General features: G+C 48.6%; 1 protein-coding gene across 1 annotated transcript in view; it reads right to left on the reverse strand.

The window, feature by feature from the left end:
* LOC120062920 (dedicator of cytokinesis protein 8-like) overlaps positions 1-14,490 on the reverse strand; it is a 55,395-nt gene extending 40,905 nt beyond the window's left edge. The window contains exons 1-6 of the mRNA XM_039012979.1: positions 14,325-14,490; positions 13,794-13,865; positions 11,557-11,686; positions 4,406-4,618; positions 4,217-4,302; positions 3,221-3,287 (exon numbers count right to left, since the gene is read on the reverse strand). Of these exons, the coding sequence (XP_038868907.1) occupies positions 3,221-3,287; positions 4,217-4,302; positions 4,406-4,618; positions 11,557-11,686; positions 13,794-13,865; positions 14,325-14,452 (696 nt within the window). The 5' untranslated portion in view covers positions 14,453-14,490. The remainder of the gene's footprint in view (positions 1-3,220; positions 3,288-4,216; positions 4,303-4,405; positions 4,619-11,556; positions 11,687-13,793; positions 13,866-14,324) is intronic.
* Between the last annotated feature and the right edge of the window lie 876 nt (positions 14,491-15,366).

Consider the following 15,366-nt stretch of genomic DNA (forward strand, 5'->3'; position numbering starts at 1 on the left):
CATATATATCGATACTATTATATATATATCTATACATATACATATATATCTCACATATATATCTATCAATATTCTCATTATAACATATATATGATCTATACATATATATCTATATATCTATAATACATATACATATATATTCTAACAAATACATATATAGCTATACATATATATATATCTTCATACATATATATCTATACATATATATATCTAATACATATATATAGATTCAATACATATATCTATATATCTATACATTATACATATATTTGATGCATACATATACATATTATCTTACATATAACATATATATCTATACCTAGATATTTATACATATAATCTTATACAATATATCTATACATATATATCTATCATATATATCTATACATATATATCTATACACGATATATCTTACATATATATTCATACATATACATATATATCTATACATATATGATATATATATATAATATATATATATATATATATATATTATATTATATAGTATATATATACATATATATATAGTCTATACATATACATATATATCTATACATATATATAATATCTATACATTTATACCATATATATCTATACATATATATACTATATCATATACATATATATATATATCTATACTATACATCTATACTATAGACATATATATCTATATATATATCTATCATATATATTCTAATACATTATATATCTATACATATATATCTATACCTGATTATCTCTTACATATATATCTATACTATATATCTATACATATATTAGTATCTCTACTAATATATATATATATATATATCTATACCAATGTATATCTATTATGCTATACATATATATCTATACATATTATATCTATATATCTTACATATATATATATACCTACATATATATCTTACATATATCTATACATATACATATATAGTCTATACATAATACATATATATCTTACATATATATCTATACCATATACATATAATCTATACATATAATCTATACTATATATCTATACATATACATATATATCTATACTATACATGATATATCTATACATATACATATATATCTATACATTATACATATATATCTATACATATACATATATTATCTATACATCTACATATATATCTATACATAATGATACATATATTCTATACCTATACCTATATCATCTATCATAATACATATATATCTATACATATACATATATATCTATACATATATATATCATATTATATTATCTATACTATACATATATATCTATACATATATATCTATACCTATATATCTATTACATATTATCTATCATTATATATCTATACATATATATCTAACATATATATCTATCCTATATATCTATACATATACATATATATCTATACATATACCTATATTATCTATACATATACATATATATCTATCAGATACATATATATCATACATCTACATATATCATATGCTAGTAATATATATCTATATCATATATATATACTATATCTATATATATATATCTATACAGTATATTATATATCTATACATTATACATTATATATCTATACATAACATCTATTATCTATACATATACATCGATATATCTAATACATATACATCTATATTCTAGACATATATATCTATATACTATATATCTATACAATTAGATTTCTATACTATATATCCTATACATATATATCTATGACATATATATCGATACATTATACATAGTATATCTATACAATATATATCTATACATATACATATATATCTACATATATATATATATCTATACAGTCTATACATAATATATATATCTAATACATATACATCTATATCTATACATTACATATATATCTATACTATATATATATATCTATACGATATATATATATATCTAGTACTAACTATATAGATTCTATACATATATATATATATTTATACATATATATTATATGAATCTATACTATATATAATATTCTATACATATATAGATATATCTATACATATATTATATAGATCTATACATATACATATATCTATACATTATACATATATATCTTACATATACATATATGTCTTACAATACATATATATCTTACATCTATATATCTATTCTATACATATATATATTACTTACATTCTTACATATATATCTATACTATATATATATATCTCTACATATTTATATATCTATACATATATATCTATACAATACATAATATCATACATAATTACTATATTCTATACATATTACATATATATCTATACATATATATATATATACATAAAGATATATAAATAACCCTTCGCCCAAGCCCCTCTTTCCAATTATTCATTTCAAGTGTAATTAGTTTAACAAACTGGACAGTATGTCATCCTGTTCCATAACTGGGGGATGTTTCATGGGCCTACAACATGGTGCCTTTTTCAGGCCCATCTATCTCCTCCTCTAATGAATTCAATTAAGAGGATGTTGTGTTAACCTCCACCATAACATTGTGCCTTATGGATATTATGGAGAAGAGCATCATCTGGTTCCCTCGCCATGCAGGAGATGCAGTATATAATAAAGGGAAAGGCAGTAGAAAAAGACTAGCACTTTGAGACTGCCCAACCAGGATGCAGTGTGGCCAGACCACCAAAAGGTCAATGGCTCAAATTCAAACGCCGTTGAACCTTAAAACGCTAAATCCAATCCAAAAACCATCCGGCTGTGCAAGTCCATAACACACACATGCTACTTGTTTTGGCTAACAGAACTGTGTTTGGATAGGAGAGTACAGTGTGATTCAGATGGGTTGGTTGTATGAACACGGCTATGCTTGGTCTACTGGAGAAGCCTCTCAGTCCCAGGGCTTCTGGACGTTCTGTCTACTGTGGCTAAAGTCTTCGGATATCCCACTGATCCATCACTTCAGTGACCAGCAACACAAACCTGACACACTGGTCATGAGATCACCTAAAGACGAAGCACACCTTGCCGACGAACTGATTAGAACATTTCCTGACTATCGTACATGTTGAATCACAACTGTTTGCCGACAACCAGCGCGTGATCTACTGCGCACGGCCCACGTTCGCTATGGTGCGTCTTGTCCTTAACACGCATTAACCTCAACAACATGAAGGTCATGTGATTCTTCCTGACCTTATAACACACAGTGGGCCAAAGAATACAGCACTGTGGAAACCCTTCAGAAGGAAACCCCTACTGTACCTTTTTCTTCTCTCGCAGGTCGTACAGAGCCAGGGTAGCAAACAGTGGTTCAATGTCAATCTCAAACCTATGGAGGACAGGGGAGAAAATAGATCAGCCTGTCATTTCACAGCAGTGTGTCGACCAGCCAGCAAACATTGTCAATAAGCCTGACGTATTATGACATTTTATCAATTCTATAAAGTTCTGCATTGTTGATTGAGAAAGCACATAAGCATTTTGCTGCAATTGTGTATGTGGCGAATACATTTCATTTGATTCTATTTATCAACTCAGGATACTCAACAGAAACATGGATTGTGGGTGCATGCACTCTCAGCATTGAGACTTGGAACTGAGCCAATCGAGTGATAAGCCCCACTGAAAGTTGGGACAAGCAGCTGCCAAAACAATGTTTAGAGATGATAAAGAACTTAGCTGAAACCTTTGGCAGCTTTACGGTGTGGGAGAAGCAGAAAGAGAGAGAGAGAGAACAGACAGAGAGAGAGAGACAGCGAGAGAGAGAGAACAAGAGAGAGAGAGACACTAGCCCACAGAAAGTGTGTAAGAGAGGGAGAGAAAGGGAACGTGTCTCACAGAAAGTGTGTAAGAGAGGGAGAGAAAGGGAACGTATCTCACAGAAAGTGTGTAAGAGATGGAGAGAAAGGGAACGTGTCTCACAGAAAGTGATGGTCTAAAGGAAAGGTAACAACCACTGTACTGCAGAGCTCCCAGGCTACAGGCTAAGGTTCAGACCAAACTGAATGGTCTCCAACTTAACAATGGTCTGTCAGTAGCAGTAGCAGACAAATGCATGCTAAATGCTGGGAACATTTCCCCATCATTCATATTGTGAGATAATCTTCTCCTTGTCACACAAACTTTCTGTGGGCTACACACCTTCCCTCTCTCTGCCACCCTGTCCCACACAACATGTTGATTCTCACATAGAGGTAGCTAGTTAGCTAGAGGCAAACAGTTATTTTCCTTCTGTGAAAGGTAGTGTAATTCCCATACTTGATGGCCTGACACCGGATGATGATCCGGTCGCCCATGTGCTCTTTGGGACAGTCGGGAATAGGCCGGATCTCCACTGCATCATCCTGGAATACCAAAGGAATGTCATGGATCTAGCCACTCAATTCAAGTCAAGCATGCACAGAAACATTGACTGTATTTATATGTGTGTGTGTGTCCCTCTCTCACGTCGTCGGCGGGTGGGTACAGGGCAAACAGCTCAGGGTGGCGGTTCCCCTGCCGGGCTTCCTGGTTGAACCTGTCCAGGTCGTCATGGTTACTGAAGTGCAGCAGCCCCTCCACTCTGGGGTCAGGGGTCAGACCAGAGCGGAGGTCAAAGTCAGAGGAGGTCAGGGTCCTGCTGGAGTCATCACTCAGTACCGCCAGGGACGGGGACTTCACCTGTAATAGTATTAATAATGACTGGTATTAGTAGAGAGAGGAAGACAGGGACGGGGACTTCACCTGTAATAATAATGACTGGTATTAGGACACAGAGGAGGACAGGGAGCGAGAGGAGGGCAGGGAGAGAGAGGAGGGCAGGGAGAGAGAGGAGGGCAGGGAGAGGATGGAAGAGAGACAAAATCCCCAAATAATGTTGAATTCTCCCAACAAAATAATTTTACTCAAGTGTATTGCATGTAGACCTAAATCAGTGTTCCAAATAATTGTAGCACTTTAAGTGTATAGGCCGGTAACTTGCTATGCTATCGCAGTGGATAAGACATCCATAGATGATTAACTGTGTGTGAACATCAAGAGAATCGAGACAAGCTCATGGAATCCATAACTATTGGGTTTCAACTCCAGGGGAGCCCAGTAACTTCTAAGTGAAAGGGTGCCCCCTACCACCATGGAGAGATCATAGTTAATCAGGGAGTACTAAGTCCATATGGAATCAGACTCCAACTGAGCTACATGACTAGACAGCTCTGAGTTCTCAGGCTGTGTCCTGTTTTCAACCACCACCAACATCACCCCTACCAACCCCCTTCCTCCTCACAGCACCCTCCCCACCAACCCCCTTCCTCCTCAGAGCACCCCCCACCAACCCCCTTCCTCCTCAGAGCACCCCCACCAACCCCCTTCCTCCTCACAGCAGCAACCCCACCAACCCCCTTCCTCCTCACAGCACCCACCCCACCAACACCCCTTCTTCCTCACAGCACCCTCCCCACCAACCCCCTTCCTCCTCAGAGCACCCCCACCAACCCCCTTCCTCCTCACAGCAGCAACCCCACCAACCCCCTTCCTCCTCACAGCACCCACCCCACCAACACCCCTTCTTCCTCACAGCACCCTCCCCACCAACCCCCTTCCTCCTCAGAGCACCCCCACCAACCCCCTTCCTCCTCACAGCAGCAACCCCACCAACCCCCTTCCTCCTCACAGCACCCACCCCACCAACACCCCTTCTTCCTCACAGCACCCTCCCCACCAACCCCCTTCCTCCTCACAGCAGCAACCCCACCAACACCCCTTCCTCCTCACAGCACCCACCCCACCAACACCCCTTCTTCCTCACAGCACCCTCCCCACCAACCCCCTTCCTCCTCACAGCAGCAACCCCACCAACCCCCTTCCTCCTCACAGCACCCACCCCACCAACACCCCTTCTTCCTCACAGCACCCTCCCCACCAACCCCCTTCCTCCTCAGAGCACCCCCCACCAACCCCCTTCCTCCTCACAGCAGCAACCCCACCAACCCCCTTCCTCCTCACAGCACCCCCCACCAACCCCCTTCCTCCTCACAGCACCCTCCCCACCAACCCCCTTCCTCCTCACAGCACCCCCCTCCACCCCACCAACCCCCTTCCTCCTCACAGCACCCTCCCCACCAACCCCCTTCCTCCTCACAGCACCCCCCCTCCACCCTACCAACCCCCTTCCTCCTCACAGCACCCCCCCTCCACCCTACCAACCCCCTTCCTCCTCACAGCACCCCCCCTCCACCCTACCAACCTCCTCACAGCACCCCACCAACCCCATTCCTCCTCACAGCACCCCCCCCCCCCCCCACCAACCCCCTTCCTCCTCACAGCACCCACCCCACCAACCCCCGTCCTCCTCACAGCACCCACCCCACCAACTCCCTTCCTCCTCACAGCACCCACCCCACCAACCCCCTTCCTCCTCACAGCACCCCTCTCCACCCTACCAACCCCCTTCCTCCTCACAGCACCCCCCTCCACCCTACCAACCCCCTTCCTCCTCACAGCACCCCCCCATCAACCCCCTTCCTCCTCACAGCACCCACCCCACCAACCCCCTTCCTCCTCACAGCACCCCCCTCCACCCTACCAACCCCCTTCCTCCTCACAGCACCCCCCTCCACCCTACCAACCCCCTTCCTCCTCACAGCACCCCCCCATCAACCCCCTTCCTCCTCACAGCACCCCCTCCACCCTACCAACCCCCTTCCTCCGCACAGCACCCCCCCTCCACCCTACCAACCCCCTTCCTCCTCACAGCACCCCCCCTCCACCCTACCAACCCCCTTCCTCCTCACAGCACCCCCCCCCTCCACCCCACCAACCCCCTTCTTCCTCACAGCACCCTCCCCACCAACCCCCTTCCTCCTCACAGCACCCCCACCAACCCCCTTCCTCCTCACAGCACCCCCCCCCCTCCACCCTACTAACCCCCTTCCTCCTCACAGCGCCCCCCCCCCATCAACCCCCTTCCTCCTCACAGCACCCCCCCTCCACCGTACCAACCTCCTTCCTCCTCACAGCACCCCCCCACCCTACCAACCCCCTTCCTCCTCGCAGCACCCACCCCACCAACCCCCTTCCTCCTCACAGCACCCCCCCTCCACCGTACCAACCCCCTTCCTCCTCACAGCACCCCCCCCATCAACCCCCTTCCTCCTCACAGCACCCCCCCCCCCCACCCTACCAACCTCCTTCCTCCTCACAGCACCCCCCCCACCCCACCAACCCCCTTCCGCCTCACAGCACCCCCCCATCAACCACCTTCCTCCTCACAGCACCCCCCCCTCCACCCCACCAACCCCCTTCCTCACAGCACCCCCCCCCCCATCAACCCCCTTCCTCCTCACAGCACCCCCCCTCCACCCCACCAACCCCCTTCCTCCTCACAGCACCCCCCCTCCACCCCACCAACCCCCTTCCTCCTCACAGCACCCCCCCTCCACCCTACCAACCCCCTTCCTCCTCACAGCACCCCCCCCTCCACCCTACCAACCCCATTCCTCCTCAACGCACCCCCCCTCCACCCTACCAACCCCATTCCGCCTCACAGCACCCCCCCTCCACCCTACCAACCCCATTCCGCCTCACAGCACCCCCCCTCCAACCTACCAACCCCCTTCCTCCTCACAGCACCCCCACCCCCTCACCCTACCAACCCCCTTCCTCCTCACAGCACCCCCCCTCCACCCTACCAACCCCCTTCCTCCTCACAGCACCCCCCCCCTCCACCCTACCAACCCCATTCCTCCTCAAAGCACCCCCCCTCCACCCTACCAACCCCATTCCGCCTCACAGCACCCCCCCTCCACCCTACCAACCCCATTCCGCCTCACAGCACCCCCCCCCCCCACCAACCCCCTTCCTCCTCACAGCACCCCCCTCCAACCTACCAACCCCCTTCCTCCTCACAGCACCCCCCCACCCTACCAACCCCCTTCCTCCTCGCAGCACCCACCCCACCAACCCCCTTCCTCCTCACAGCACCCCCCCTCCACCGTACCAACCCCCTTCCTCCTCACAGCACCCCCCCCATCAACCCCCTTCCTCCTCACAGCACCCCCCACCCTACCAACCTCCTTCCTCCTCACAGCACCCCCCCCCCCCACCCCACCAACCCCCTTCCGCCTCACAGCACCCCCCCATCAACCACCTTCCTCCTCACAGCACCCCCCCTCCACCCCACCAACCCCCTTCCTCACAGCACCCCCCCCCATCAACCCCCTTCCTCCTCACAGCACCCCCCCTCCACCCCACCAACCCCCTTCCTCCTCACAGCACCCCCCCCTCCACCCCACCAACCCCCTTCCTCCTCACAGCACCCCCCCTCCACCCTACCAACCCCCTTCCTCCTCACAGCACCCCCCCCTCCACCCTACCAACCCCCTTCCTCCTCACAGCACCCCCCCTCCACCCTACCAACCCCATTCCGCCTCACAGCACCCCCCCTCCACCCTACCAACCCCATTCCGCCTCACAGCACCCCCCCTCCACCCTACCAACCCCATTCCGCCTCACAGCACCCCCCCCCCCCCCCACCAACCCCCTTCCTCCTCACAGCACCCCCACCCCCTCACCCTACCAACCCCCTTCCTCCTCACAGCACCCCCCCTCCACCCTACCAACCCCCTTCCTCCTCACAGCACCCCCCCCTCCACCCTACCAACCCCATTCCTCCTCAAAGCACCCCCCCTCCACCCTACCAACCCCATTCCGCCTCACAGCACCCCCCCTCCACCCTACCAACCCCATTCCGCCTCACAGCACCCCCCCTCCAACCTACCAACCCCCTTCCTCCTCACAGCACCCCCACCCCCTCACCCTACCAACCCCCTTCCTCCTCACAGCACCCCCCCTCCACCCTACCAACCCCCTTCCTCCTCACAGCACCCCCCCCTCCACCCTACCAACCCCATTCCTCCTCAAAGCACCCCCCCTCCACCCTACCAACCCCATTCCGCCTCACAGCACCCCCCCTCCACCCTACCAACCCCATTCCGCCTCACAGCACCCCCCCCCCCACCAACCCCCTTCCTCCTCACAGCACCCCCCTCCAACCTACCAACCCCCTTCCTCCTCACAGCACCCCCCCCCCCCCCCACCCTACCAACCCCCTTCCTCCTCACAGCACCCCCCCCTCACCCTACCAACCCCCTTCCTCCTCACAGCACCCCCCCACCAACACCCTTCCTCCTCACCCTTCATTCCTCTTCTCTGTTGCAATCCTGCAGTAAATCTGCCTAATTTAGATTCAAATATTTCGTTGAATATTACTCAATGATTTTGTCTTCTTCAACAATCCTAAAATTTAAAGGGGAAACATCCATCCATCTTCCATCTAACCTCCACACCCCCAGCCCTGCTTAGCTGTGCCCCTATCCCACAGGATTACTAATGACCAGTGTGAAGCGGTCATTAGAGGCTGACTGACAATAGGCCGGTTCTTCCCCTCTCTCCCTCTCTCTCTCTCTTTGGCCTGGAGCGGATGGGAAAAACACGGCTGGAACAAGGGTCTTTGGTTTGGGTGATTAGGACTTGGTAAGGCTGGGGGATGGGGATGGGGCTGGGGCTGAGGAGCTGGGAATGGACCTTGGGACTTGGGAGTGGGACTTCACTGTCAGGGCTTGGAGATTTGAGTTTGGGTCTATGGACTGACAGAGGTGGGGGGCTGGAGAAGGGGGCTGGAGGAGGGGTTGGCTGGGTGCTGGCTGGAGATTTGGCAGGACAGAGAGCTGGATGTTGGCTGGGGCAGGTCGGAAGCAGAGGGGGACTACATGAATATTCACGTCTCATTGTGTGCAGGTCAGGCTGGGTAGACATGAGGGAGACGGTGCCAGGATGGAGGTAATAGAAACAGGAAAAACATGTCTGTGTTCAGTGTTATGCTCCCCAAACCCTTCCCCTCTCCAAAACCTCCCCAACCGCTCCGCTCCCAAACACCTCCCCTCGCTCCCCAAACCCTTCCCCTCTCCAACCGCTCCCCAACCCCTCCGCTCACCATCCCCTCCCCTCGCTCCCCAACCGCTCCGCAACACCTCCCCAACCGCTCTGCTCCCCAAACCCTTCCCTTCCCAAACACCTCCCCTCGCTCCCCTTCCCCAGGCTCCCCAACCGCTCCGCAACACCACTCCGCTCCCCAACACCTCCCCAGCCGCTCCGCTCCCCAACCGCTCCGCAACACCTCCCCAGCCGCTCCGCTCCCCAACCGCTCCGCAACACCTCCCCAGCCGCTCCGCAACACCTCCCCAGCCGCTCCGCTCCCCAACCGCTCCGCTCCCCAACCGCAACACCTCCCCAACTGCTCCGCAACACCTCCCCAGCCGCTCCGCTCCCCAACTGCTCCGCAACACCTCCCCAGCCGCTCCGCTCCGCAACACCTCCCCAGCCGCTCCGCTCCGCAACACCTCCCCAGCCGCTCCGCTCCCCAACCGCTCCGCAACACCTCCCCAGCCGCTCCGCTCCGCAACACCTCCCCAGCCGCTCCGCAACACCTCCCCAGCCGCTCCGCAACACCTCCCCAGCCGCTCCGCTCCGCAACACCTCCCCAGCCGCTCCGCTCCAACACCTCCCCAGCCGCTCCGCTCCCCAACACCTCCCCAACCGCTCCCCAACCGCTCCGCAACACCTCCCCAGCCGCTCCGCTCCAACACCTCCCCAGCCGCTCCGCTCCCCAACACCTCCCCAACCGCTCCCCAACCGCTCCGCAACACCTCCCCAGCCGCTCCGCAACACCTCCCCAGCCGCTCCGCTCCAACACCTCCCCAACCGCTCCGCAACACCTCCCCAGCCGCTCCGCTCCCCAACACCTCCCCAACCGCTCCGCTCCCCAACACCTCCCCAACACCTCCCCAGCCGCTCCGCTCCCCAACACCTCCCCAGCCGCTCCGCAACACCTCCCCAACCGCTCCGCTCCCCAACACCTCCCCAACCGCTCCGCTCCCCAACCGCTCCGCTCCCCAACACCTCCCCAGCCGCTCCGCTCCCCAACACCTCCCCAACCGCTCTGCAACACCTCCCCAGCCGCTCCGCTCCCCAACACCTCCCCAACCGCTCCGCTCCCCAACACCTCCCCAGCCGCTCCGCTCCCCAGCCGCTCCGCAACACCTCCCCAGCCGCTCCGCTCCCCAACACCTCCCCAACCGCTCCGCAACACCTCCCCAACCACCACCCTCCACCTCCACTCCCCTCCCCCTCCAACACCTCCCCCTCCGTCTCACTTTCTATGGTTCCCTCGCTCTGTTCTCTCACTCTCATTTTCTCTACTTCTTTCTCTCCTTTCATTGCACACTGATTAGAATTTCCTCACAAGAACAGAGATTCTAAAACTAAAAGACAATCTATATCTATCGATCTGAGGAATCAGGAGATGTAGCTTGAAACAACTCTAGTATTCAGGTTTCATGTTGGGCATGTCATCTTTCTCTGATAGAAAACCCAGGGTATTATGTTTCTCTGATTATTTCCTTCCGTAATGTAATCTTTGGATCTGATACCTGAATGTCCTACTACAGTACACTCTGAATACACGTTGGTCCTCTGATAACAATGGGACTGACAAAACTGCTCCTTACGGACCCAAACCCGGATATATTTTGGAATGCCCTTTTTTGTTGTTGTTGTGTATGCACTGTTGTGTATATTGTGCTTACCGGTGTCTCTAGTTTCTCTGGCTGGACGTCAGACTCAAATGTCTGTTTCTGCAGAGTTTTGTGTAGACTTGCCCGCTCCGAATATGCACTCCAACTATCTCCCTGGCACCTATGCGCATACACACACACACACACACACGGCTTTTTTATCTTATCAGGGCAGATTAGATGTAGTATTCCACCCCCCACATAGACACAAAGCCCCAGGATGTGGATGAAAACCCTGACCAGGAGACTGAATGTGTGTGTGTACACTACCGGTCAAACGTTTTGGAACACCTACTCATTCAAGGGTTTTTCTATATTTTCTACATTGTAGAATAATAGTGAAGACATCACAACTATGAAAAACACATATGGAATCATGTAGTAACCAAAAAAGTGTTAAACAAATCAAAATGTATTTTATATTTGAGATTCTTCAAATAGCGACACTTTGCCTTGATGACAGCTTTGCACACTCTTGGCATTCTCTCAACCAGCTTCATGAGGTAGTCACCTGGAATGCATTTCAATTAACAGGTGTGCCTTCTTAAAAGTTAATTTGTGGAATTTCTTTCCTTCTTAATGCATTTGAGCCAATCAGTTGTGTTGTGACAAGGTATGGGTGCAGAAGATAGCCCTAATTGGTAAAAGACCAAGTCCATATTATGGCAAGAACAGCTCAAATAAGCAAAGAGAAATGACAGTCCATCATTACTTTAAGACATGAAGTTCAGTCAATACGGAAAATGTCAAGAACTTTTAAAGTTTCTTCAAGTGCAGTCGTAAAAACCATCAAGCGCTATGATGAAACTGGCTCTCATGAGGACCGCCACAGGAATGGAAGACCCAGAGTTACCTCTGCTGCAGAGGACAAGTTCATTAGAGTTAACTGCACCTCAGATTGCTGCCCAAATAAATGCTTCACAGAGAAAAAGTAACAGACACATCTCAACATCAACTGTTCAGAGGAGACTGCGTGAATCAGGCCTTCATGGTCAATTTGCTGCAAAGAAACCACTACTAAAGGACACCAATAATAAGAAGAGACTTGCTTGGGCCAAGAAACACGAGCAATGGACATTAGACCGATGGAAATGTGTACTTTGGTCTGGAGTGAAAATTAAGATTGTTGGTTCCAACCGCTGTGTCTTTGTGAGACGCGTGTGGGTGAACGGATGATCTCCGCATGTGTATTTCCCACCGTCAAGCATGGAGGAGGAGGTGTTATGATGTGGGGGTGCTTTGCTGCTGACACTGTCGGTGATTTATTTAGAATTCAAGGCACACTTAACCAGCATGGCTACCATAGCATTCTGAAGCGATACGCCATCTCATCTGGTTTGCGCTCAGTGGGACTATCATTTATTTTTCAACAGGACAATGACCCAACACACCTTCAGGCTAAGGGCTATTTTACCAAGAAGGAGAGTGATGGAGTGCTGCATCAGATGACCTGGCCTCCACAACCCCCAGACCTCAACCAAATTGAGATGGTTTGGGATGAGTCGGAACGCAGTGTGAAGGAAAAGACTGTTGGAAAAGCATTCCAGGTGAAGATGGCTGAGAGAATGTCAAGAGTGTGCAAAGCTGTCATCAAGGCAAAGGGTGCCTATTTGAAGAATCTCAAATATAAAATATATTTTGACTTGTTTAACACTTTTTTGGTTACTACATGATTCCATATGTGTTATTTCATAGTTTTGATGTCTTCACTACTTTTCTACAATGTAAAAAATAGTAAAAATAAAGAAAAACCCTTGAATGAGTAGGTATTCTAAAACTTTTGACCGGTAGTGTATGTGTGCCAGCAGTAGACAGTGGGCCTAGGCTGTGATAAGTAATCAGTGTGTGGTATGTGTGAAGATAACCCCTCTGTCTATCACTGTCTCTCAGACATCTCTCTGTAGACAGACAGACAGACCAGACAGACAGCCTTGGTGCTGCATCTGAGAAGGAAACCACTGCACAGGCTTCCACTGTATAAACCACTGCATAGGTTTCCACTGTGTTGTCTGCTCCAGTGGTCATCAACCCTGGTCCTGAAGACTGAGCCACTTGGTGTGCAGCCTTTAGTCATGCTGCACACCAGGTAGCTCTCCAGGTAGTCCAGGGTTAGTGACCACTAGCGTACAGATATCTAGCATTTTACAGGTCAGTAGTCACAAGGGAAAGGAGATTCGGAAAGAAAGCAGCCCCTGAATGTGTCTAAGAGTTGATCAAAGGAAGTGTACCTCCTGCTGACCATCAGCCAGGGCTGGGTGTAACTCTGAACACAGTCCCTGACATGGGAATCCAACTCCACCCTATAGAGATATAGGCGGTCAGCGAGGGAATGAGAAGGAGGTTAAGCACACACACTCATTACATGCACACACTATCTTTATCCCTCATTCTGCATTCCCATCTCATCAGCACTATCTGTAACATGTTCAAGGTGAGTGACAATCCTAAAACAATAAGAATATTTTCACTATTTTACACCCTCTTGGGTTGTAAGAGCCTTCTGAGGTATACTTATTCTATTAAATTATAAGTGGGACCTAGGGAACTAGTGGGTGGGGTGTCATCTGGCCACAGATATAGTTTGATAGTGGAGAAAGTTACTGGGACTATTGGACTAATAGCCAGGCTTAAATCAATGTCTAATCCAGAACTCTAGATGCTCCCTGCTCTCTCCTAGATATGTGGGGATCTGATAGGCATAACAATCTAGTAACATGGTTGAGTTTATTCTATATTGATCATGTGACCATGCGACCCACCCCTCCTCCGGTACAGAGTGGCGTACGGTCCGACACTCCTTCTCCACCAGTTCTACTTCCAGATCGTCGTCGGGGAAATCTCCAAGCTCCTGCATGAGGGCGGAGTCTCCACTCCGTAGCTGTGACATCAGAAACTCTTCCAGGTCCAAGGGCTCCACCGCGTCATACGACTGGGGCTAGAGAGACAGACAGATATCATACTATTATATACAGCAAGGGCACAAAACATTATGAACACCTGCTCTTTTCATGACATAGACATGAACTTTTCCTCCATTACATTATTGAGGTCACTTGTTAAATCCACTTCAAATCAGTGTAGATGAAGAGGAGGAGACAGGTTAAAGAAGGATTTTAAAGCCTTGAGACAATTGAGACATTGATTGAACATGTGTGCCATTCAGGGTGAATGGGCAAGACAAAAGATTTAAGTGCCTTTGAACGGGGTATGGTAGTAGGTGCCAGGTGCACCAGTTTGTGTCAAGAACTGCAACGCTGCTGGGTTTTTCATGCTCAACAGTTTCCTGTGTGAATTAAGAATGGTCCGCCACCCAAAGGACATCCAGCCATCTTGACAACTGTGGGAAGCATTGGAGTCAACATGGGCCAGCATCCCTGTGGAACACTCAACACCTTGTAAAGTCCAGGACCCGACAAATTGGGGCAGTTCTGACGGCAAAAGGGGGAGTGCAACTCAAGATTAGGAAGGTGTTCTTAATGTAAAGGGAAAGGGGAATGCCTTGTCAGTTGTACCATTGAATGCATTCAACTAAAATATGTGTTCCGCATTTAACCCAACCCCTCTGAATCAGAGAGGAAGTAGAGAAGGGGCTAAGGAGACGGTGACAGAGAGAGAGCGGTAGAGGGAGAAAATAGAGAGAGAAATAGTTTCATGCAGAGGGCACAGGCAGGAAACGGTTAAGGCACAAAGTTACCACGCAACTACATGTTGGCATTCTTAAGGTTATGAATAAACCACTGTAGTGCATCTAAATGTGTCATTGATAGAGTCAGATTATTCCAGATATGTTTTCCCTGGCTT

Source organism: Salvelinus namaycush, chromosome 18, assembly GCF_016432855.1.
Source record: "Salvelinus namaycush isolate Seneca chromosome 18, SaNama_1.0, whole genome shotgun sequence".
In the NCBI taxonomy this organism is placed as follows: Eukaryota; Metazoa; Chordata; class Actinopteri; order Salmoniformes; family Salmonidae; genus Salvelinus; species Salvelinus namaycush.